The sequence below is a fragment of the Hetaerina americana genome, unplaced genomic scaffold (genome assembly GCF_022747635.1).
Source record: "Hetaerina americana unplaced genomic scaffold, ioHetAmer1.1.p SCAF_9, whole genome shotgun sequence".
Lineage (NCBI taxonomy): Eukaryota > Metazoa > Arthropoda > Insecta > Odonata > Calopterygidae > Hetaerina > Hetaerina americana.
In genome coordinates this window covers 76,987,779-77,012,561 of record NW_027287538.1, presented here as the reverse complement: position 1 = coordinate 77,012,561, position 24,783 = coordinate 76,987,779, and the positions used below count along the sequence as shown (strand labels likewise).

The 24,783-nt window shown below is 39.6% G+C and overlaps 1 protein-coding gene across 1 annotated transcript; it reads left to right on the top strand.

Moving 5' to 3' along the window:
- Positions 1 to 213: 213 nt before the first annotated feature.
- Fntb (Farnesyl transferase beta subunit) lies at positions 214 to 21,350 on the top strand. Its single transcript, XM_071597930.1, has 10 exons — positions 214 to 555; positions 752 to 895; positions 1,039 to 1,151; positions 1,225 to 1,350; positions 2,379 to 2,549; positions 8,924 to 9,053; positions 13,596 to 13,728; positions 16,191 to 16,302; positions 17,457 to 17,571; positions 18,455 to 21,350. The coding sequence occupies exons 1-10, from the start codon at positions 469 to 471 to the stop codon at positions 18,596 to 18,598; spliced, it is 1,275 nt and encodes a 424-aa protein (XP_071454031.1). The 5' UTR covers positions 214 to 468; the 3' UTR covers positions 18,599 to 21,350.
- Positions 21,351 to 24,783: the final 3,433 nt, after the last annotated feature.

Sequence of the window (24,783 nt, the reverse complement as noted above, 5' to 3'; positions counted from 1 at the left end):
TTTATAATTGAATGAATTGACCTAAACGAAGAAATATATTGGCGGAGGCAAAATTCTTCGTGGTAAATTAAATTATGAACGATGAGTGCAACATCGTTCTATTTGAATTACGTGGCGTAACCGCATTTGGCTACGTCAGTCCTGAGTCAGCCGCGAAAAGGATTTTTCAATTTGTCCACCATAAGGATGATTTTTAGCTGCTTTCCAACAGGCGAATAAAGAATTCGAATGCATCATTTTGCCATTGCATTAAATACAGCAAATTTCGGAATCACCAGAGAGATCGATGACACCAAGATTTCTGATAGCCATCTAATCCAATGCAGCAAGAAGATTACGGAGCGTTTGAGACTTAAAAAACTTAATGTAATCACAAATAATTTATGTATAACGACAGCCCCAAAGATATTCAGTACAACTGCGCTTGCACGTTAGTCGACTATCGACAGGCTTATTCGAGACCTTGGAATGGCGGCTAACGTAAGGGCTTACGAAGATCTTGAAAGGGAACGGTTTAAAGAACAAGGGTGTTTTACACCAACATCGATAGATCAGGTATTAACTGCAGATGCTACTTTATAACTTCCTTCAACTTAATGGCTAACCTCCGATGGTTAACTCTCCTGTTATTCTTCTAATGGCATCCGGCATGACATGATTAAACTTGGTTCAAACCCTACCGTTTTGCATGCGTTTCACCTAAGAGGGTGCACGGCTGGCACAGGTTTTATTCTTTTTCCTCGTCTCGCAGGTAACAGTTGAAGAATCTGTGAATGAACTCTTCGAAACGTTCTTTAAACTGGTTCAAATCGACCCTGAAGCGCCTGCGTTATTGAGGGAAAGGCATATATCTTTCCTTAAAAAATGTTTAACGCATCTCTCGGTAGCATACGAAGTAAGAATATTATCTTTTTTTATAGTCGTGAGAATTGAAATAGAAAATTGAAACGCTTTGAGCAATTGAGCTAGCCAACTCAGTCTTCTAAATATGGTTGGATAAACATGAGATCGCATTACACATCTAAGGTTTAATTTCAGTGCCTTGATTCTAGTCGACCGTGGCTTTGTTATTGGATTCTTCACAGTCTAGAGCTCTTGGATGAGCAGCTTCAACCCAGGGAGTTATCTAAAATAGTCCAATTTTTGGCAAGGTACTTGGGTATTTGGGCATCATTTGTTAGGCTATTGTCTGAAATGAGTTTAACTTGGATTGTGTTTGTTTAGATGTCAGAGTCCCGAAGGAGGTTTTGGTGGTGGACCTGGACAATACCCACACTTAGCGCCGACTTACGCTGCGGTCAATTCCTTATGCATCATAGGAACGGAGGAAGCATACAAGGTGATTAACAGGTAAATGCAGGGTGCTTTGCATTTATGGTAGCATTTTGGTTTTCTTTGAATCATAAATGTTGACTCATGAGCTCTGTATCTTTAAGTCGAGTTATTGATAAGTTCATGAAGGGATTTTGACCTTGTGAATAAAGAGTAACGAAATGTGTCTACTGAAATCTCAAAAGCATTAAATGGGCAATATGGCTAAAGTTTTTCCAATGTAGGCATTTGAGTTAATATGGTGAGATTTTTGAGTTTGTGGTCATATTATATACCTGTGTACTTCTCACAAGATGTTCTTGTTAAATGTAATAGTATGGTTTTGAGTTGTGGATGATCTCCTAGTTTAAGGCATTGGATGCTATTGTTTTACTCCAAAAATGAAAACTTCAATATAGCCCATCAGTCTTCACCAGTTTGCTATTAGCATTATTGGCAATGATTCAGGAGAGCAAACTCACTGAGGTTACATCCTGTTAAGTTTAAGACACCCAAATTTAGAAGTTAATCATTTAAAAACAGTAAAAAAGTACCTATTATTCAGTAATCTCCAACCCCACAAAAATTCCCCCTTTTTCATGTGGCTTTCCTCATTAATCTTGACCTTATGCCATACACTGCTGACCTTCAGCCTATGCAATGCAATCTAGTTTTTGCTTTAATTTAATAATCATGCATCTAATAAGATATAATATATGGTAATTACGTTTCTCGATTCCTAGAGTATTTCAATGAATTTTTGGAACCATTTGTGGCGTGCATCTGATGGATTTTGTTCTATTTGTATGTTCCCATGTATTTTTTTTGTTTTTAGTATTGGAAAAATCAACCCTATTGTGTTTTTCACGTTAGAGTTGAAAGCCCAAGCCTTTCCCATCCACAAACACCCCCCTTCCCTCAAGGAGCACATTGCCACTCATGGTGTTTGAGCACATCGTTCAAACTATCACCTCAAGTGGTGTGCTCTGGTGACAAGATGCTTTTCACCAGGATTGATGGGAGTTCTAAAGAGGGAAATCCTAATTGTTATTTCTCCTATTATTCAGAGAGAAATTGAGAGAGTTTCTGTGGTCAGTTCGCTCCTCGGATGGTGCCTTCCACATGCATGTTGGAGGAGAAGTGGACATTCGTGGCTTGTATTGTGCTCTGGACGTTGCACGTCTGACCAACATATTCTCGGATGATCTCTTTGACCTTTCGGCAGAGTGGATAATCGGGTGAGTTACCAGGACACATGGAAGTGACGAATGATCAAGAAGGCTTGACTGGTAATGCAATCGCTTGCTGCATATGTCGGGTACTTCATTTGGGCAGCTCCCTCGTGAAAGGATTTCAGCGTTCTCCTGTTCCCTTCTTGGTGCAACTCTATTCCCAGCTACCCACTGGTGCCTTTGGGCACTTTGTGTGCATTGTACTTAGCTTCCCACTTGTGGTTATGATGAAATTGTATGCATGAAAGAGGAGGGGACTGGAGGGGTAGGTAGTTTGCCGTAGTGGGGATGGTTCTATGCTTGAATTCTTCTCAAAAGTGCAAAAAAGTTAGTTTGTTTTTAGCAATGGCATTTTCATTGCAATTAAACAACTGATATATATGTAGCATCAGTTGGAATTCATGCAGATTTTAGACTTGGTAATTGTACATGTTTATGTGTGAGATCCTTGGAGTGTGTTGTGTGAGAATGATGTTGCTTTATGTCATGGGATGGTAGGGTAGGGGAAGGGAATGGCAGAGCAATGCCACCTTGCCCATTTTCAGTGCCTATTTCATAGAAGAAATATATCTGCAAATGTTGGAGGTGAGTTTTGCTGCCAGGCTTAATTGGGTGGGAAGTTTGCCGGTGAGCACATAAGGAGATGTGAAAAACTCAATCGCGTCGTGATGGTGAACCACTACCATTGACATTTTTATCTTATTTCCTGTACTGTTACTGGTGATCACATAGCATTAAGGGTCCTCCACAAGGCAATGCCTTGGACCTTTGCCAAGGGCCCAATATATGCCATAGTGGCCCTGCTATATGATAGTGGCAGGCTCTAATCTGTAGAAATTAACCACTATGCAAAGTAATAACCCTTTGATATTCCACAGTTGTTTATTTTGTATAACATGTTTCCTATCTAATGCCTTATCCTCGGGTACAATACTAGTCAGAAGTCCCGAGTGTGGCAGATGTCCTGCAAAATCAGGGTGGGTAGATATGTATGGGTGGGAGGGGTTTAAAGAGGGCTTGGTGGGGAGGTGGTGTGTGTGAGATATAAGGATGGATGGCGTCAGTTGTTGTGCAGGCGTTGTTGCTATCAGAGTTATGGAAGTTAAGTGCAAAGAGGAGAGAATGATTGACAAAAGCATTATCATTTGAAGTTCCCTTGTCTCATTGCGATGCACAATTTCCAATCGTTCCAGGTCATTTGAGTCTTCCAAAACAATTATAATGAGAAATGTGTGGACTTTGTTTCAAATAACCCCTTTAAATTAGTGATGGAGGATTCCACCACCACCGTAGCACTCATGGAGGGAGTAATTAGGGCCATCATACATTGTTAGATCAATGTTAATATACCCATCCCTAAAAAAGGGAAAATCAACAGTATGTGAGAATTGGAATATGAAAGATTAATTATGGTGGACTATGGACTGGAAAAGGACTTCAGTTTGATTTCATCCATGGTGAATGTGGCCCTTGGAATCATCAGCAAAGGGATGAAGAGTGGAGTGCAATAGGAGAAGCATAGAACGGTTAATTTCTAGAAAAGAGAAAGGTCCATGCAATGGCATAGCAGTAATGAGGTCACTAGTGGAAGGTACACAGGAAGAGTGCAACCAGGAGGTATTTTTATGCTTCATAGAATTTGTGAAAGCATTCAACAAAGAAAGCTAGGCAAAATTAAGTATTATTATTATTACTTTTTATTTGCCCAGAGATGACAATACAAAAATACCAGGTGGGTGGTGTATGTACATGATATAAGGCACGTCAAAGAGGAGCAAAGACACAGGCTCCTTTAAGATACATAAAATAAATTATGCTCATAGTTACATAAATGTTTGGTACAAACCCATGAACATTGGCTGTAACATGCACATGCTATATCAAATTCAGAAAAATCATTGATCATTAACATGAATCAGACCATGACCATTGCTAGAAACTAAAAGTATGAACTTACTGGTTGGGTATATTGTTGAGATATTCGTCAACCAAGTGGAACGTATTGCGCTGTAGATATCTTTTTAATTTATGCTTGAATGGAGCAGTTCCCTTTGTATCCTTGATACTTTTGGGTAGTTTGTTATATAATCTGATGCCCATTTCATTGGGTCCTAAATTCAATGCTTTAGTTCTTATATTCCCATAATGGATGTCATTCCTGCCTCTGGTGTAATGATGATGATAGGCAGAGTTAAGAGAATAGTTGCCAATGTTATTTTTTACATTTACAATTAAAAACATAATGTAGATGCACGGGAGTGGTAGCCAATTTAATTCATGGAAAATAGGCCTTGATGGAGCATTTTGAGGTTTCCTGGTTATGATTCTAATTGCTTTCTTTTGGATTTTAAAGATGCTTTGATAAATAGCAGCTGATCCCTATAATATTATACAGTAGGTTATATTTTAATAAATTTCCCCATAGTATAAATTGAGTAGTACAGTTTAACTTGTAGTTTCATACAGGTGTCTTAATAAGTAGCAAGTTGAACTCAGCTTGTGTTGAAGGGCTTTTACATGAGTATCCCAAGAAATATTTGCACATAGAGAAATACCTAGAAATTTGCATTCCGTCACATGCTCAATTGATTGGTCATTAATCTTTACCAGCAGATCATCTGACTTGTTCTTATTGCGTGTAAAGTATACTATTTTACTTTTGTTTACATTTAAGTCTAGAAGGTTGTCTGTGCACCACTTGTTTATTGCAAGTGTGACAGACTTAGATTTTTCCACAAGGCTGGGATATGTTTGTGTTGATATTATTACATTAGTGCCATCAGTGTACAATACTGGTATTATTCCATCATTATTTGGTAAGCAGTTAGGTAGGTCATTGATGTTTATCAGGAAGAGGAGTGGGCCAAGGGTTGAGCCTTGTGTACCTTTGTTAACTTGGTATGCTTCAGATGAATATTTTGACCCATCAACTAATAAGCATTTTGCAGAAGATAGGAGTGAAGTGGAGGGATAGAAGACTTATTTGGAACCTGTATATATCTCAGAAGGCACAGGAGTGGATAGCAAACGTAGAGTTGAGATGGGCTCCAGTAGGTTGAAATGGTAGCCTAGCATAAGAAAACTTAAGGTGATGAGGTCCTGAATGATGGAGAAAGGCTAAGATAAACATTGAAGTTGAGAGACATCCAACAGAACATGTAGGAAAGTTCACCTAATTAGGAAATGTTGTGCAGTAGAGTGGGGGCACACTAAAAGAAGGATTGCAATTGCTGAAGAAGCTTTTACAAAGAGGCTGGAGATGATGAAAGGGGCGTTAAGTTAAAATATGAATAAAATACCAGTGAAAACTTTCATACAGAGCCTAATTTGTATCACCCAGACCCTGGCCTTTGAAGCTAAGGGATAAGTGTTGATTGGAGCCTTTTGAGATGTGAATGTGGAGAAGGACGGAGGAGATGAAATAGACTGAAAAGAAAACTGACAATGATGCTCTTGGTATAGTTCTAGGCTAGTGGAGGAGAGGCTGTCTGAAGATATTCAAAGAAGTCATGACTAGTGGGTGGAGGGTATTTTTTGAGTGTCAATGGCGTGCTGAAGGGCAGTGATGGAGGAGAGATTGCTGGGAAAGAAAAGTAGAGGGAGAAAAAGAATAGGCATATTGGATAGATGTAAGGGAGGTAGATAGTACTCAGAATTAAAATATATCAAAAATTGTAATATGTAGTTTGGGGTTCAAAGATATTTAATGTCATGTTAATAAAGGCTAAAAGAGTTGAGTGCTGTGCTGTGTCAGGTTCCATCAGAAACCAAAAACCTACCCTATGCCAGGAGACAATGATAAAAATTTTTGCAACCCTTCTTTGCCTCCCCATAGACTACCACCTTGACGTGTTGGAAGAGCTTTCAAATTCTATTGGCCCCTAGACCTGTGCTGGTGGGAGTGATAACAATTGCTCCTGGTGGGGTCACCCACGCAAATAGATCAAAGGTTATGAGCCAGAGGAAAGGTAGTCCACGCAGCGTCTGTTCCTGAAGCGAGGTGGCTGCAAAGGCATCTGACCCCAGTGGGACGGCCATTGAGTGATGGTGTCACGTTCAAACCGGTCTTGAGGAAAGAAACAGGAAACCACCTCAATTATTATCCCCAAGATTAAAATGATGGTCAGTATAGAGAACAAGAGTCTTGGTAACTACGGGACTCAGCCCAATCAGCTGTGTGTTTGTTGCGGCTGGCAGTGGGAGAGGTTAGGCTTCCATGGTCGTCATCTCAAGAAATCCTTGCCAAGCAGGAGTGATGGCAGGAGCAGCACAGAGGAGGAACAAATTAGTTAGAATATGGACTTGAAATGTTATTAGGATGTTGAGTACAAGGAAATTAAAAGATAGAAGAGGGAAAGAGGAATTATAGATATTTTATGGCTGTAAGAAGTGAAAGCAATAGAGAGAGGACTAAATCAAAATGAACACTTGGTTTAAATATCACATTAGGCATAGGTATACTTGAAAAGTGCCTGGGGATTTAGAAAGATATCAGGCTATGTTATGGTTAGTAAGAGTATGATTACTTTGCACAGTTTCCTTGGAGTAGATGTGGATTCAGATGATAATTTAGAGCTAATGAAGTGTAATGTCAGATTCAGGAGAAAAAATTGATGAAATGAGTTTGAGGAATGGAATGTAGAATCATTATCTAGGATGACAAGAAAAGAGTATGTATGTATGTCAGCAGCCTGTAGAGAGAATTATGAGTGAGGGGGAGGGGATGGATGTAATGTAGGAACAGTGGGAACATATCGAAAACAGAGCATCGTAAGCCAGAAATGAAGCTATGGGAATAGGAAAAGGACGAGGAATCTATGGGTCACAAACAAGATGATTAGAAAGATAGGCAAGAGAAGGAAATGGAAGGATGTAGGCATGGAGTTTGGTTGAAGGATGTACGAACAGACAAATAATACTACTGAATTGGGAAGCAAACATAGTTAAAGGAGGATAGAATTGATAACCGGGACGTTGAGTCAGAATGTTAAGAAAAGACTCGTCAAAACCTTGAAATGGAATAGAATGGTTTGAGGCGTCACTTTGTGGAAGCGATTCATGTTGGAAAATAGTTTTCTGACTTGAGATGGAGCATGGTTTTGTGCGGTTGGAAACGTGGCCATTGAAGCAGGATGATGGACGTAAATTGGTGGATTTTGAAATGTGGGCGTTGAGAATGATGGAGAAGGTGAAGTAAGCGGAAAGGGAAACAAATGAGGGGGGGCTAGGGGTGGTGAAAGGAGGAGAGGAGATTGTTGGGAGGAATTGAAAGGAGGCCGGAATCACTGTTGTAGTGTTGTAACTGATAGAAGACTGTGATAGAGGGGAGAATGTTAGGAAGGTGCAGGAATAGGGGAGGCCTTTTGGGATTTTTTTTAAATGGGCAGAATGAAGTCTGTGGAATTGAAGAGGGAATTTTTAAATTAATCAAATAGTTGTGTTTTCAGAGAATTTCAGATATGTGTGCATATGTAATCTGGACATTACGTATGCCTGTTTGGCGTGCTGTAGTTTTCAAAATCATTTGATTGAGGGTTCTTTCCTAATCTTTTATATGTGATGCATACTCTTAGGTGACTCTAGTCCCAGGTAATCATTTCGGAGTGCACTGTGTGAATATAGTCAATAGCTAATTTTTTTATAGTACTTATTTTTGTATAGAAAGAAAGAAAACACAGCAATTCCACATTTACAATTTATTCAGACGAATAAATCTTTATTTAGTCTGAATAAATTGTAAATGTGGAATTGCTGTGTTTTCTTTCTTTCTATACGATGGAAAAATTCCACAGAGTAACGGCTAAAACAGTCTCTTATACTTATTTTTGGTTAATTAAGAGTGTTTTATCATTTTCAGTTCAAGCACTGGTTTAATTTTTCTGTCATATGGCTAATTTTTCAGTTGAGGTTATGGCCAATGAGTATTCAATGGTATTTTGATTCCCATAGTACTAACACAATTGCCTTAGGTCTCCTGAAAAAAATGCCAATTTTTTATTGGAATAAGGAAAAAAATATTAGCAAAATTCAAATGGATTATAAATATGAACATTTTTTCAGTGTTTGCATGTTCTATCTTAATGAGGTTCCAGATATAAATTTAACTATCACAAAATTCACGTGAAGCATGTAATAACTATACCTTTACAGTCGGAATATGAAGGCCTAGCCAATTAAACTCATATGCTTTTGGATGAAGTCATTGGATGTTCTGTACTGGGTCATTTTTACCATATTACTAGTTGAAGGGATAGCAGTGGCCTTAGGGATTGGGGCGCTAGAACTGACATGCCACTTGTGGAAGGCATTATTACTTGGTGATCTCGTTGAGCAGTGCCGAGGTGAGTACGCACACACAGTTGACTCTCCACTGTCGGCAGGTGCCAGACGTACGAAGGGGGCTTCTCTGGCGTGCCGGGGATGGAGGCACATGGCGGCTATGCATTCTGCGGCTTGGCAGCCCTCTCCTTGCTTGGCCGCGAGTCCCTCTGCGACATCAAGGCACTCCTGGTGAGCCTCCCTCTCTCTCCCTTTCTCTCTCTCCCTCTCTCCCTCTTTCACAGATTCCCTAAAACGCCTGTGGCTGGCCAGTCTAGGGAACCTGCAAAGAGAAAATGGCCAGTGGCCAGGAGAAGTCTGTGAATGTTTCTTTCAAGGGATATGAATAATATTATTATCTCAGATAAATTAATTATTTATGCATTTGAACTAATTTTTTTCCAATTGTGAGCAGTGAAAACTTTTGAAAACAAATAGTTTTGAAGACGATTGTGTATGCGTTGGATTAAACTATTGTTTTATTTTAAGCAGCAGACAAAAAATTATCTTTGGGTGCAGTTTTAATATTCTGAGAGATTCCTGCGTTAGATATTTTTGTTATATCTGGTGAAATCTCTTGGAATAGCTTTTCAAACGAGCCATGCCAACAGTAGGCAACACTACAAGAGAGAGATGCAAAAGTCTTTAATTCAACCATAGAGGTAAAATCTAGTTTATGCTACTACTCGAGGTATTCTACCTCTTAGAAGAAAAGGATTGGACGGATCCTGATAACTTATATCTGCCATGTATCCGAAGAACTTGCTCTTTTTCCCTACATTATTTCTTTGTAACTTTCTCCTGTCTAAAAAAGCCGCTTTTGCTTCCCTGACTTAGCCATCTTTCTCCCTTCCATCTCCGAACCCAATTTAACATTCCGCTGCCTTTCGAGGTTTCCTCTATTTCTGGCTTCTTAGGGTTGTGCAAACAGCAACTTCTTGTTTATTTCAACGTATTAAGAAATGTGCAAACACCTCACTTCTCTACTCGAGTGATTTGACACTAACAGGACTGCTGTCTAATCACCAATGAACGTCAATGACAAATTGAGCCCTCTGCATTGTCTCCTGATGCAAGCGTTTCAGCTCCTTGTGCTGCGAGTTAGAATCTGCAATAACTGCATCGACTCTTTTAGCTATGCCCCAGATCTTATTACACTCTTCACCCTCTTATTGGGTGGCTCTGATCTTTTTTAAACAAAATGAGATGATGGTCTGCTCCTGTCGTCATGTCTCCTAAGAAAATTACAAAAGCCCTCCTTTTGATGACAATCCACTAATGGAGGTGAGATTGCGATCGAGATCAGGTATGAACGACACGTTACTGATTAATCTCAATTATCATTCTACACAAATGTCCGTCACTTTTGTAGTCACAGTTCTCTTACCTTTAATCGCTACTTCTTCACCGTTTCTAGTGGTAATTATTCTACGAATGTAATTGCTAAGGCCCTCAAATGTATCGAGTGAAGAGCACATATGTTAGTCGTTGCAGTTCCAGACTTCCTTTGCCCACGATCATCACGACAATTGCTTGATTACCCATTCATTGTCCTTTTCAGTTTTTGGCATTCTTGGTCTTGGCAGACTCAATTGTGAAAGCATCATCCTGTCCCGGCAAACATAATAGTCCTTCGTACTGATCAAGAGGAAGTCTCAATGCCATGAACATCCTGATATCATCAATTTAAGTACCCCCGTTTCACTAATTTTCGATTTCAACCTTGAGATCTCTTGGGATGTTCTTGCATCACCATCTCCGCTGCTATTACAAAGTCAACCAGTCTCTATGTTATCAAAAGGGCGAGGGGTAATGCAAATCCTGTACATAGTTCTCTCCAAGCATGTCCAGTATCTCTTTGGCCAATCCTATGTGTCATCATCCAAAGATATCCATCCACTCAGGACCAAGAGGAAACGTCCTGATGCCTTCTAATCCACTCAGCAGCAACATTTAAAGACTGCACTTCTTCATTTCCCGACTCGACTGCCCGCTAGCAGTTTCTCTGCTAATGCTGCTAGGACTCAAAATGACCCTGGAGAACATTTCCTGGGGAAGGTGAGGTGTCCTCCAAGACTCCAAACCAACCTCATGGATATCAGCTCTTCCAACCGGATACCTCTCATGCTCTCAGCTCTCCCCTTTGTGTTTTGATGCACTGGTTATTCAGTCTGGTGAGAACCTCCCGGCCCATAACCCTTTATATTATCATTTCTTGTACATAAATAATGCTGGGTTAACTGTAAGCTCTCGTATAAGCTACACAGGTGATGCTTTAATAACAGCAAGGCATCTATCGAAAGCAACAATGTATGCAACTGTGACAGATGCAACTTGAGCACCTGAAGTGGGTCATAATTAATGCTCATTGCCAACACGAACATGCTCAGTGTGCCAATAAAAGGAGTGAATTCGTGTATAATCAAGCGAAGGCTAACCAAGAAGAGGCAATTGGAAATCGAATCTTGCTCACAAGGAAGGAAGTATCAAAATTTGCAATTTGAAATGTGATAATATGGGATGACTGTAATCAACTTAGCAATTGAGTTGATAGGGACAGGGGTGAAGCTTGGCTTACAGTGTGAGTTCCAAAAGTAACGAAATTATTTTTTTTTAATTAATTTGTTGAACATGATAGCACAAACACTTTAAATTCTTCAAAGTACTGTCCTTGAGCTTCCACATATTTTCTCCAGCGACTCTGCCATGACCGGCACGCGCCCTGGAAGGCGTCTTCGGTGACCTCTCGCTAGGTCTTTGTCACAGTTGATTGGATCTCTTCTATGAACAAAAAACAGGTTCCTTTCAGGGCTGCCTTAATCCGAAGGAACAAAAAGAAGTCTGCTTGGGCGACGTCAGGGCCATCGGGGGGGGAGGGCATCGTTGGCACCTGGTGTTTGGCCAGGAATTCACAGACTTGTAGCGCGTTGTGGCAAGGGGCGTTGTCATGATGGAGTTGCCAGGTAGGGTAGATGTCTTTTTCAGTCTTTCCTGAACATTCACGTAGTAGACAGCGTTAACTGTCTGTCCAATTGAGGAACAAACTCCTTATGGACCACTCCTTTACTCTCGAAAAAGACAATGAGCATTGTTTTCACTTTTGATTTGCTCATTCTTGCCTTTTTGGGCTTGGGAGGCTGGTCGGTGTGCCACTCAGACCTTTGGCCTCTTACCAACTCAAAACTTGTGAGTTGTGGGAGTGAGTGAGAACCCTGTATATCTATGGCACAAGTGTAATCAGCATGCCACAATTCAAAAAATCATTTTTGGGGGCCAGATCTGGGGAATACGGTGACTGCGGCATCATTAGTGTGTTGTTTTTGGCCAAAAATTCTTGCACAAGTAATGATGTGTGAGCAGGAGCATTGTCATGGTGCAAAAGCCAATTTTTATTCTTCTACAAATCCGGGTGTTTGTGGCGGATTGCTTTGTGCAAATTGCGTATAACTTGCGGGTAATATTCCGAATTTACCGTTCTACTCTGTGGCAAGAACACATTATGCACCATGCCCCTGCAATCGAAGAAAACTGTAAGCAAAACTTTCACATTTGACCGAGCTTGGCTCACTTTTTTTCGGTCTTGGCTCGTGCTGCAGCTTCCATTGGGATGATTGAGCTTCAGGTTCCATGTCATAACCATAAACCCATGATTCATCGCCAGTTATGACCCTCTGGAGCAAATTTGGGTCATCGCGGACAGAGTCCAACACCTCATTAGCAATGTTAATGCATTGCTGTTTTTGGTCGAAATTGAGCAATTTTGGTACGAATACCGCGGCGACCCGTGTCATGCCCAAATCATTGGTAAATGTCCAATGGCACGAGCTAATCGATATGTTGAGGTCCTCAGCAATTTCTCTAATGGTGATTCGACGATTGGCCAATACTGTTTTCTTCACTTCATCAATGTTTTCGTCTGTCGTTGACGTGCTCGGGCATCCGGCACGCTCTTCGTCCTTCACATCTTCTCGGCCCTCTGAGAACATTTGATACCACCGATAAGCATTGCTTTGTTCCAAGGTAGCCTCTCCATATGCCACAGTCAACATTCAGATTGCGTCAGCGCACTTCATTTCGTTTTTCACACAAAATGTGATACAGATTATTCGATCTATTTTTTGGAACAGGCAAAAATCGAAGAGAAGCCAAAACACATCCAAGCAAAACAGCTGTCAACAATTGATTGAACATTCCAAATGGCCGAACTTTTTAGCATAACTGAGAGACATAAGAATCAATATAACCCCACAAAAAATCGAAAATAAAATATACGTAACCTGCAAAAATTAAAAATTCTCGATACTTTTTGAACATACCTCGTATGTATAAAAAACTGCTAAAAATGTAAAAGCAGCCTGCATTCAGGTGCATATTATTTATATACTTTAGGGGAAAGAGAGTTTTAATGGGCAAGTGGTTATCATCAAAGTGTGAGACATGCATGGAAACCAAAGGCATCAGTCATTTTTCTCAGTTGTGCATGGCGCTGGTGTCACGTGATATGAGCAATTATATGTAGAATATTATTGACTCTGTGGTGCCACCATTGAATGCAATTGTTAACCTTCTCATTAAATGTGATTCTTAAATTTGCCCAACACGAATTTGTGTGTGTAATTTTTTTTTCTTTCTGGAATGTGTTTTTAAATTTGACCACCTTGTTTATGGCACGTTCCAATGATGATGCCCGACTGTCCTGGTTGCTGTGCTGTGGGAACCTGGCACACGGCACAGAGGTGGAATGTGAACCGCCAGATGCGCTTTGAGGGTGGATTCCAGGGGCGAACCAATAAACTGGTCGATGGCTGCTATTCTTTTTGGCAGGGTGGTGCATTTCCACTCATACATCGAATCCTCAGTCAAAAAGGTACGATAACTTTGCCTCTCAGTGAAAGACCTAAATCAAAACCATTATTTTGAATTCCACATCCATTTCTGTATCTTGGTGCGCCAAGGTGTCCACTGGTGTCCACTGGTGTTGGGTGTGGGGGAAATGGGTGATGTTCTTGCAAGGGTATACATGTGGGAGAAGGGTGGGAAAATATTTTCTGCTTGAAAAATTGCCAAATTCACCATAAATTGGAATTATGGTTTTTTCTATGATTCCTAGCAAAAATGTTCGCTGGTCGAAAGCACAGTCAGCCATCAAATAAGTTCTCAAAGCTGCAATATTGGCAACATTACAGAAACCACATGCAAATGTATTTTTCCTTCGATATCATTTTGTAAGCATGTTATTTAATATTGCCCGTTGGGTTAGTTGGGTGGGATATGCCAGGTTCACTTGCTAATCCCAAGGGGGATTAGCAAGTGAACCTGGCATATCCCACCCAACTGTCTCGGGCACTGTGACATCCAGATAGGAAAAAATAAATTCAGTGCTTTGAAGTATTCTCTATGGAAAAAGTCAACATAATTCACGAGTGAATGAAACCTGCTAACTCTGATCTTTGGTAACCTGAAGGTGTTCCATGATCATTGGTTTATTTGGTGCCAACTTAAGTATGAACAATGGAAGAATAATGAAGTAAACCCAATCCTACCCCCCAATTTTGACGAGCAGTCATCATAATTGGAGGGTGGAGGCGCAGCTGGTTGGGGTATCTTTGTTGCCCTCTTCACGTACTTTGTGAGTGAGTGAGCCAGTGGGTCGGAGTGGGAGGTGTGGTTTGGACTTGAGTTAAGCTTCCATTGATGTTAAAGTCAGGTCAATGTTTTTAACATAAAATTGCATATTGTGCACTGCCGAGGGAAATCTTGTGATGTAACTCAAAACTTCCCCAAAAGTAGGAATGGCATTTGGTGATTGAGGTTTACATTTGATGGGTGGCTGTGTTTTGGTCAGTGTGGGGCTTTGTTGTCATTTGGGGCCCCTTTGATATTCCTGGCCACATCTCATTCACCGCCATGCAAAATCATTGTTCAGTATGCAAAGCAGTGATAAATGTCATGAATGCTTCCACGTGTGATTTTTTTATTTCTTAATCACAACATATTTGAAAAAATATCTTTGTCATTCCACTGCTAAAAGTTTTATTCGAAATATCCAAATATAGGGTTTAAAAAATCCATGGAATATTATTATTTCGACCGTTAAAAAAAGAATATCTTTTCCATTAGAAATGTACTCAACTAGTATCAATGTATATCTGTGGAGTTCGAATCCCGGAAGTGTCAGAATTTTTTTTAAGTATTCCAAATGGCTAATTGTGGTTGGTACCATGTGAAGAAGGCACTTCTAGTGGATTGCACCATCTATCGGATGGGACATTAAAATGTGCATGTTGCCTTTTGTTATGACAGTAGGGCCTGATGCCGAGTTTCCCTCCACCCTTATTCCCTGGAAACTGTGCCTATGTGTATACTGTACGCCCACCTATCCTCAATAGTGTCAATTGTCTCAACTTGTGGATGCTCTTTGGAAGATCTCATAAAGAACACTAGCAGGTTATTTAACTAATGTTTATTTAAATTAATTTATATGTACCTTATCCCTATGCCATATCCCTAATTAGGAGAAATACATAGATATGTACCATAAACTCTTGAATATCCGGGAGCGGATTATCCATTTTGTGGAATATCTGTACTACTCTTTTCTCTGCACCTCAATATTTTAATGAAATTATAATCGTTAAGTTAACTAAATGCTTGGAAATTTCGATATACTTTCTAGAAAATATAAGTTTGAAATACCTAGGCTCTCTAAAAAGTTTTCAATTTCACACGAGCAAATACATAGTTTTACTATGCAGCAAATAAGTTATTAACTACCTGTACTGCATTATTTTGATCAGTATCGTATGATTAATATTAATTCTAATCAGCAATTTTTTTTTAATTTATCCTCTGCCTGTCGTTTGTTATTTTTCCTGGCTACTTAATTGGTTTAACTTTCCGACTGTTCCTTTGAAGGTCATTCTATGTTCTTGGTAATCTTATATCCACCCTAATTGAAATGGTTGAAAGAGGGAAAAAATGTACTTTCCATTCTTAAAAAAACTAATTAATCACACAATGAAAAAGAAGAGTTTCTACATATATATCCATGCTTCACCATGCATCCATACAGCATGGATAATCGAGAGTTTACTGTAGCTGTAATGAAGTTCTTGTAATGTCTCAAGGAGAAGAGTAATAGTCAATTATCCATTTCTAAAGACAAAGTAATGGTGGAAATAAAAAGCTATTGCATCTAGAAGAACAGGAGAAATCAAGGAGCCACACTTCTTGTCTGAGTGCATTATATGTAACGTGTCTTTTGAGTAGTTTAATTCTTAAGTTTTAACCTTTAAATTTCTTTGCTTTTCTTTGTGCTGATGTATGTAGATGGGAGTGTTGTCAAGTTGGATCATTGGCTTTTCCACCAAGAAGCGCTGCAGGAGTATCTGTTGGTCTGCTGCCAAAGTTCAAGTGGTGGACTTCTAGATAAACCCCACAAGTGAGTTGGCCGAGTTCTAGTTTTAGATATCATTCCATTTAGCCATTTTAGTAGTGCATGACGTAATTTTCCTGTGGTGCAGAACTTGTTTTCCTTGGTGTTGGCCACTTTGACATTTGCCCCTCTGGTGAACTTTATCCATCACTTGGTCTGCACGTTTAATTCTCTCCTCCCAAAAAAACTGGTCTCTGCAAATTCTCCATTGTGGGTGAAATTCAAGGACCAATTCAGTGCAGTTTTCGACTTGCATATCTGCATGTTGGTACATCATTCATTTTCTCTTCATTCAATTAAGAACAGTCTGTGAGTCATATGATTATTTCAATTAAAATTGTCAGAATAATTTTATTGCCTCTATTATGTCGAAACTAATATAATCTTGCATCTATGAATACTCTCCATCCAATTCCACTCACTTTACTTGTTGTGGAAAATATCCAAATATTCAGAGAAGCAAATCGTAAAAAATGCCTTTCCACATCTCAATTTGTCCTGTGAATTTGTCTTGTGTCTGAATTTGCTGTGCTCATTTTCCCTTCCTTTGATTTTTGGCGGGGAATGTACGTTTATGTGTGAAATATGGTTTTATGTTTTGTGGTCACTCTTATAGCGTATGATTTTGCATCACCTGCTCTGAAGGTCCAAATGAAATTGACCTCCCCGGCCGTGTTAAGCCCAGAGGCAATCTGTAATGCAAAAGTCAACAACGTTTCTGAATATTATCATGCTTCAGGCTCCGCAATTGAATTTAAATTATCATGCTAAAATTATATGACATCAGTTATGTAACATCCTTTTATTCTGCTTAGATATGAATGTTAATGTTTCATATGAGAAGGTTGACCTGACAGATAAGAACCCAACTCTTTTGGTGCAGGGTGTCTCAGTGCCTGGCCCAGTCATCCCTTTGGGGGTTGAATTATGGCTGGTTCCTTTCCCTTTTCCCTGCCTGATATTTATCCATGAATGACTTTGGGCACCAGTGGGATTCGTAATGGGTCAGTTTGTGAAGAGCACAATTTGTGGTGCCCTTATCTTCAAAACGTGCTTGTGTTATGCTTTGGATTCTTATTTTGATTATCCATCGGTGAAGAAAGAAATGGTGGCAAAAAAAGTCCAAGCTGGTGTGTCCACTGTCTTTTTTCTTCCTCCAGGCCCCGAGATGTGTATCACACATGCTATGGGTTAAGTGGTCTCTCAGTAGCACAGCACTTTTCCAGTCAAGAGGGGTCAACAACATGTATTGTTGGAAACCCAAACAATGAATTGGTAAGTTCACTAGACTAGATTTGACCACAATAAGATTAAATCTCAGTGAATAAATAGTGAATGGCCGTTGGAAACTCTCCCATCCAATCGTAATAATCCTCTTCAGCCATACACCAAAAGCCCATTCAGAGGGTTCAGTCGTGATTTCATTCTCTGCTTTGATGCTAATCAACAATTGTCATTGGGATCTTGAAATTACGAATTTCTCCTGTAATGCTTTAAGGTTAATTATCTCTTTCTTAAAGGTCTTTCAATTCAAGAATTGATTGTTGGTGTGGGAAGGGGGTGTGGGGGAGCTTGTAGAGGATGCCTGGACACTTTAAACCTCTCGGTCCTTCATTTTAAAACCTGTTGCCCAGAGATCATTTATTTTCATAAACGTTTTAACGCGTGTATTAAGTGTCAGTTCATGTGCCCCTCCGGGTGCCAGCTGTGTGCCCTCGCACCTCTCTGTCATCACTCTCACTCGGATCTTGACGAATTGATTTGCATCCCTTGGGCCCGCTTTTATAATTATATTGTTGAATCCATTCATTCCTCAATGTGAATGTTTACTCAGCTCGGAGATTGCCAATAACTCCACTTTCATTTGACAAATGAGATTGCTCACCGGTGAATATGAATATTGTAACCATGGTAACATCAACTGTCCGTCATATCGAGTATTTAAACAATCAGTTTTCAACTTTTCATCTAGTTGTCATTAAACTATATTTTGGACATGATTGGAGGTCCAATGTCTTGATGAGAAATCATAAAATCAATCTGGCCCAGATCATATTCCAAGTAGAGTCGAATGTGTTGTTCTGTAAGATTGATCGGGTTGGGTCATATTGGTTGTTGTGCATCTGTTCATGAACGCTGTCGAATGATCTCTTTGCAGGCTCCTCTCCATCCCGTCTATAACATTGGCTTTGAGGCAGTGATGAATGCTCAGGGGTATTTTCAGGGCCTCGGTCCTCTCCCTCCGCAAGCATCGTCCAGTGCCGATGCTCTCTCCGATGCTGAGCCTCATGCATCCAGTTGAAGCGCGGAGGTGTGTTGGTGGGTGGGTGCAGCCACTTGGTGGCCTTTTATCCTGTTTAGTGCTGCGCCTGCCTGCTCTCAATGGCTGATTCAGTGGAAATGCATTGTCTGTGCCTTCAGCCTTCGGAGTAATGTGGTGGGAAGCTCAGGTCTCTCGCAAGATGCATATGCCACTCTTATTATTCTCTTCATTGAAATACTTGCATTCCAGGATTTTTCCGTGGAACTGTTGAACACTTGACCATATGTAACCTCATTGCCCTGCTGACCAAAGCAAACCTATTTTGTGACCAAATAAGGTGTTGTTGATTCCAATCATGGACTATGATTCAGAATTTTGCACTCTTTCAAGAGGTCATGAAACTTAAGTGTACTGAAAAGACGTATCTCAAGCTGCAAGCTTATCTTAAATTTTGATCCATAAAGTATCCATTAAAAGGCCAGTGGAAAATGGCCATTTTAGCAAAAAAAATTATTGGGAGGTAATTAGTTGCGAATAAATTCATTGGCAATAAACTTGCTTGAGCATTTTTCATGTTTATGGCTGTAAAGCTTTCTCCCTCTGTAACTTACTGAAATGATTCCTGTGATGTATTTTTGTATGCTATTATTGAATTGTATTCCTGCCAGCCTAAGTTGTGGATTCGATTATAAAAATTCAAACATACACACACATTATGACCTTGGTTATGTCTGCATTTTGAGGCATATCCTGTCATGCACTCCACAAATGGCAAATAAGCTCTCTAAGGTTAATGATTGTACTATGTACAAGTATTGCGAATGGCCAAAAAATGGGTATTTCCTGGAAAGAACTTGCCACAAGTGCAAAAGTGCCAAGTATTAACATCTAAAGGAATCTCTCTCTCCCCCCCCCCCCCACCCCCACTCCCTAATCACGCTACCCCTTCCTCAATTCTGTATTATACGTCCTGCGTTGCTCAGTTTGATGTTCCTATTCTTACACTCCCTCCCCCTGCTTCGTTTACCTCTCACGTTCTCTCCTCCATTATCCAATTTTTTCTCCTCCCATTGTCTTCACCCATTTTTCCAAGGATATTTAGAGTGGCAATGGAATGTTGAAGACTTGTGGTACATATGTGGAAGGGGAGAATAGAGGCAAACACAAATGTCAAGTGAGGAGCAAGTGAGGCAGGGAAAGGGAAAGTCATTTCTTGGAGGCAAGAACAAGGTGGGAAGTATGCAAAGTTGGAGAATGGTTTATTGTAATGTGTGGCTCAGAAGTGCCGCGTTGGGCAGTGGTTAGAAGGGTGCGCTTAGACTCGGGGTTCATCCAAAACTTACCTTCGACCAGTAGACTGACTGTTGCTTTAAAAAAAAACAAATAGATGAATCTTATTTTCTGATTCCTTTGCAGCCTCACGATGTAACAATGGACAAACAAAATGATGTATTTTACTCAAAGTCTTTTCGTAAAAATGTGAAAGTAAGGGCATCAAATAATTTTGTGGGTGTGACCAGTAGAATGGCAGTAATTTTAAACTCCCATGCCATTTATTATGATTCTACCACAATTCCATAAAAATTAAAAAATTTCTGGACCAATTTCGAATGGAAAAATTTGCATGGATTGTGAAATTTCATCAGGCAACCTTTTGGCTCTGGGCAAATTCTATCCAGGAAAACATTGTTTTTGGATCACCATAAATGTTTAAGAATAATATCGTTTGGTGCCAAAACATTTTGTCGAGCATGAATATGTCAACCTGTTTTTTTTACTAAATGTGCGGTGGAATTCAGAAGTCCATAGAACTGACTTAGAGCAGCCGGTGGTGCCACCTTCAACTGGTATTTAAATGTTATAATAGTATTCCTCAAAAAAGTACTCCGTTGGAACTAGGTGTGCCTCTGTAAGATCTGGTGGATTACTTTTCATTTGCAGGGCTCCTACCCTAGGTATTTGTGAGTGGGCTAAATATCCATATATGCCTCTGAAAAATTTCCTCAAACATCTTTAAGGAAACATGTCATATTTGCTTTAAGGAAACTTCATATTAGCAGTAGTTGGAATGGGCTTTTGTCTCAAGTTGGAAGTGATTGAATGATTTGAGTCCAAAAATAAAGAATAGGATGACAGTTTCTTCCTTGGCTCATATTTTCACAGATGTGATGCCAAGTACACCAAGTGTAGTAATGAAATATAATGTAGGCATTCTTAAGAAAAATAAAAGAGCAAGCTTTCCACGAAGTGATTGAATATAGTTGTATTTCTTTAATAAAACTTAAGATTTTTCTGAAATTGCATATTGGAATACATAAAAGAATAAACAAGAAATTAAGCACATCCTCGGGGCATTTAGACTGTGCCTCAACGTTCTTCTATGGATCTGTGAATTCCATTGTGCCTACTTGAAAAACCCACAAGTATTATTAATAATTTACGTGATCACAGTATTTTGCATCTAAGGTGAGGATGGCGTAGTTACATATAGGAACCCAGTGTTTTATAGATGAAACTTTTAAGTATATGTCTTGGTGCTTGTATGAGTATTTAAGTTAATGAAGATGAGTGATTGATGCTGCCCATTTTATACCCTACGTCATTTAATTTAAAATCAAATTTGGGGAGAATTACCTTGACAGAAATTGTTTTTTAAATGTACAGTTTTAGTTCAAATATGAATACTAATACAGCCAGTGAAAATAAACTGCATAATATTTATACAAGGAGTCATGTACATAATACATATGTTAATTGAATAAATAGTTGCCTTAATAATTAACTTTTAAGGTACACGTATTTCAACCCCATTTTATTTGTAATGAACAACTTGACCTCCATTGGTTTTTTTATTATAAATATTTTGTCTTTCAGTAATTTCTTAAAATATAAGGTCTGCAGAAAGTCCGCATCGCATTTAAGAAAACTGGATGGTACGTAGCCATCAACGGGCATGTCATATCATGCCAAATCAGCTGCAAAAGTTACTTTTTTATGGTTTACCTATTTTTGAAACTTTTTATTTAATGAAAGAAAAGCATACTTGTGCTCTCCATTAATTACACTTTTTGACCTAATTTTGTGACAAATAATTTCCAGCTAATCATCCCTCCCCCCCAAGACTCTCTCTCCAATGATCTCACACAATATCAGTGCTTGGTGTCGAGTAAGGGTGAAATCTCCTGCGGAAAGTAACACATCTTGCAACAAATGATTCATTTCCAGAATCCATTCAAGCTTCCATGTAAAACCCCAAAGAGGTGAGAGTTAATGTGAGCAAAGCAGACCAAGCGTCTGGTCAAGAACCACTCCTCACTTTGCATTGGGTTCACAATGAGTGATGACTTGATGTGAAGTTTGTGGAGATGGTCCTAGTTCACTAGATGATTGAAAACTCTTATTACAATGGTGAATACCCATTTAAATTCTTATCCTACGCAATGTAATGTGAGAGTAGTTATCACCAATCACAGTTTTTCTACTTTTATTACACTATAATGATGGTGCATTTAAGCATCAGTTTAAACTCATGTGCAATGCACGCATCCTGTTTTTGAGCATTGAGATAAATAAATAAACTCCAAAGCAATATAGTATTGATAGAAATCATGATTCTGGAGCAAAGTAAGCATTAATTCAAGTATTTACTCTAGCTAGCATTGAATTTTCTGATAAAATTATGGAGTGACATCAGTCATACTACAGCAATGAAAATAGACGGTGAAGAGTGAAATAATAGTCACAGCCTTGCCAAGTAAGAAATTGCCTAGTGAGGAATTTAAATGCAATTTAACAATTAAAAAATGAATTTGATGCACAAAGAAGCATCAGTTAATTACATGGCTTTTTTGAATGGCTTCACAATCGGGTTATATTTGTGCACAATTGTTTTCTGTGGTGGAAATAGGGCTTGGCATAAAGGTGCGTAACCTCTGAACCTCCGTGTCCCATGGGTATTAGTATCTAACCAGTGCCGAAACTCTTATCGTTTCCTCTTGAGAAATTGACATGGCAATGCCAAGAGAAGGGGAGGGGGCAAGCAAGGGCCAAATTGACTTGAAGTGGTGAACATACTCACCCCCCAAATAGGGACCAATTATACACTCTGCGCTCCACAGTGGTGAGGAGATTAACTTATCTCCCCCCCCCCCCTCATGCTTCTTGAAAAGGGTAGGCTTAACCAAGGAACTGAAACCCAAGCATGCACCCTCAGCTTTTCTGCTGATTCCCCTGGAAGAATTGGGAAAGAGCACCCTTGTTCTGACTTTGAAAGCACTCGGCAGTTAATATAAGGGAGGATTTGGAAACCACTAAGAACTCAATGGGTCAAAAAAAAGAATTTACGCTTCTTTTTTTAAAAGAGCATGATCATAATTTTAATACAGAGTCAGTTTCTCTTCATTTTAAAGTGAATAGTATTTACTTGTATTAATGGAGAATTTTTTGTGGCATTTCTTTTGAGTTTTGATAATATTCCCTCAATATTAATGTAATCCTTCATGATGTACATGTATATAGTGTTACCAGACGAAGCTCACCGTTTCTGGAGCAAGGGTGATCAAGGAAAGTGTTTCCGTTTTCTGCTCATTTACGAGGGAAATCAAGCCAAGTCTTCACCCTCTGCCGCTGCCAACATTCTAATTCCGGGAAGTCATCAATCCTGGGACATTTATGAACAGACGTGTGGAGGGCAGAGGGAAATGAGAGCATTCCGAGTATTGGTGATGCATTCACCACCACACACGTTGGGTACTTAGGATTTGAGTAGGTCACTCAAAAAGGATTCCACTTGCCTCTAAGGCAGAGCTCAGCATGACAAGGACCTCTGGACCAGGGAGAATGACAACCAAATTATTGGAGAGAGGGAAAGGGCAGCGCAATAAAGTAATAGGGGTTCTTGCAGTTGAGGAATACTAATGACAAGGTCAGGAATAAAAGGGATGCACACGTGAAACAATGCCGAGCATGACGGAGGCAAGGAGAGATTGATTGACACTATCAAATTCCATAGATTTTAGAATTTCCAGGTTTGGTAGAGGGTGAAATAAAATCGTCGACTTTAGCTTATTTTGTTGGAGCATGATGGTCTGGTTTGGGCATTGCACTGCACCGAAGACAGGAGCCCTGATTCTATTCCAGGCGATGCCTCATTCCATCCAACCTTCCACTTCCCCCAAAGATGGTGGTGACTTTCTGCAGAGCACATCTCTGTCGGTAGCAACAGCTTGCGGCACATGAAGGGAGCCAGGTCCCCTTCGGAATACCTCATTGGTGCATCTTTCTCACATGCCTTAATGGGGTGAGGTGAGCTCAACCCACTGAACCAGAAGAGCATCACCACAGGTTGGGCAGGGGGGTAGAGCTCACCATCTCCTGCCAGACACTGATTACTTCTGTTTCATCATTTGGTTGTCGAGGTGGTATTAGTTGAGGTGGATGTCATTGTTTGCTGCTTGAGGAGGAGAGAGCAGTTTGTGGCCCTTGCATTTTGGTGGTGTTGAGGTAATTTTGAGGAGTGCCAAATGCTCTGATTGTTTTTCCCATGGAAGATAATCAGTGTAATTGGTCAGTTCAACGGAAGCACACACAGATGACTCTCCAAATGTGGCAAACCTTGGCAGCTACCTCAATGCATGGCAGGGGTAATTGTGATGCGTATCACAGCTAGGGATCAGAAATCAACATTTAGTGTTCACACTTCTCTGTGGGATCGTAAAAAAATGTTGAATCAAGTTGCAGCAACCAAAATAAACCTGATTACACTACATAATAAAGTTCATTTTATTAACCAGTCAACGTGATTCTTTCACTTGACATCGAAAAAACATTCCCACAGCCATAGGAATGTTTCATTATTATAAAAATTTCTTAGAATAACTAAAAACCTAAAAAATTCACAAGAGCCACCCTAGGCATGAGAAGTAACGGAATTGAATGTCACGAAAAACCAATATCAAGAGTTAGTCTAATCCTTGCAATTTATCCACACCAAACTGAAATCAGTTCCATCAAGTGCATACAAGTCATGAGCTAAACTCTCTAGATTCAACAAGCCACTGGGAAAAGCTCAACACAAAGAAATTAATCAAACAAATTCATTTTGTTTGAGTTTTTCCATTTCTTGGTTGAACGTCGTCTATAATAACTGTTTCTTTATTTAGAAAAGGTTTTCATACATTTTAGTATGAGAAGAACAAGGGGAAACAAAAAAAATTAAATAATAA

Excerpts from the sequence above, each read along its gene's own strand:
- Fntb (XM_071597930.1), top strand. The coding sequence starts at position 469 with ATGGCGGCTAACGTAAGGGCTTACGAAGATCTTGAAAGGGAACGGTTT. Across the intron at positions 556-751 it reads CACCAACATCGATAGATCAG|GTAACAGTTGAAGAATCTGT; the intron begins GTATTAACTGCA and ends CTCGTCTCGCAG. Across the intron at positions 13,729-16,190 it reads TCGAATCCTCAGTCAAAAAG|ATGGGAGTGTTGTCAAGTTG; the intron begins GTACGATAACTT and ends TGATGTATGTAG.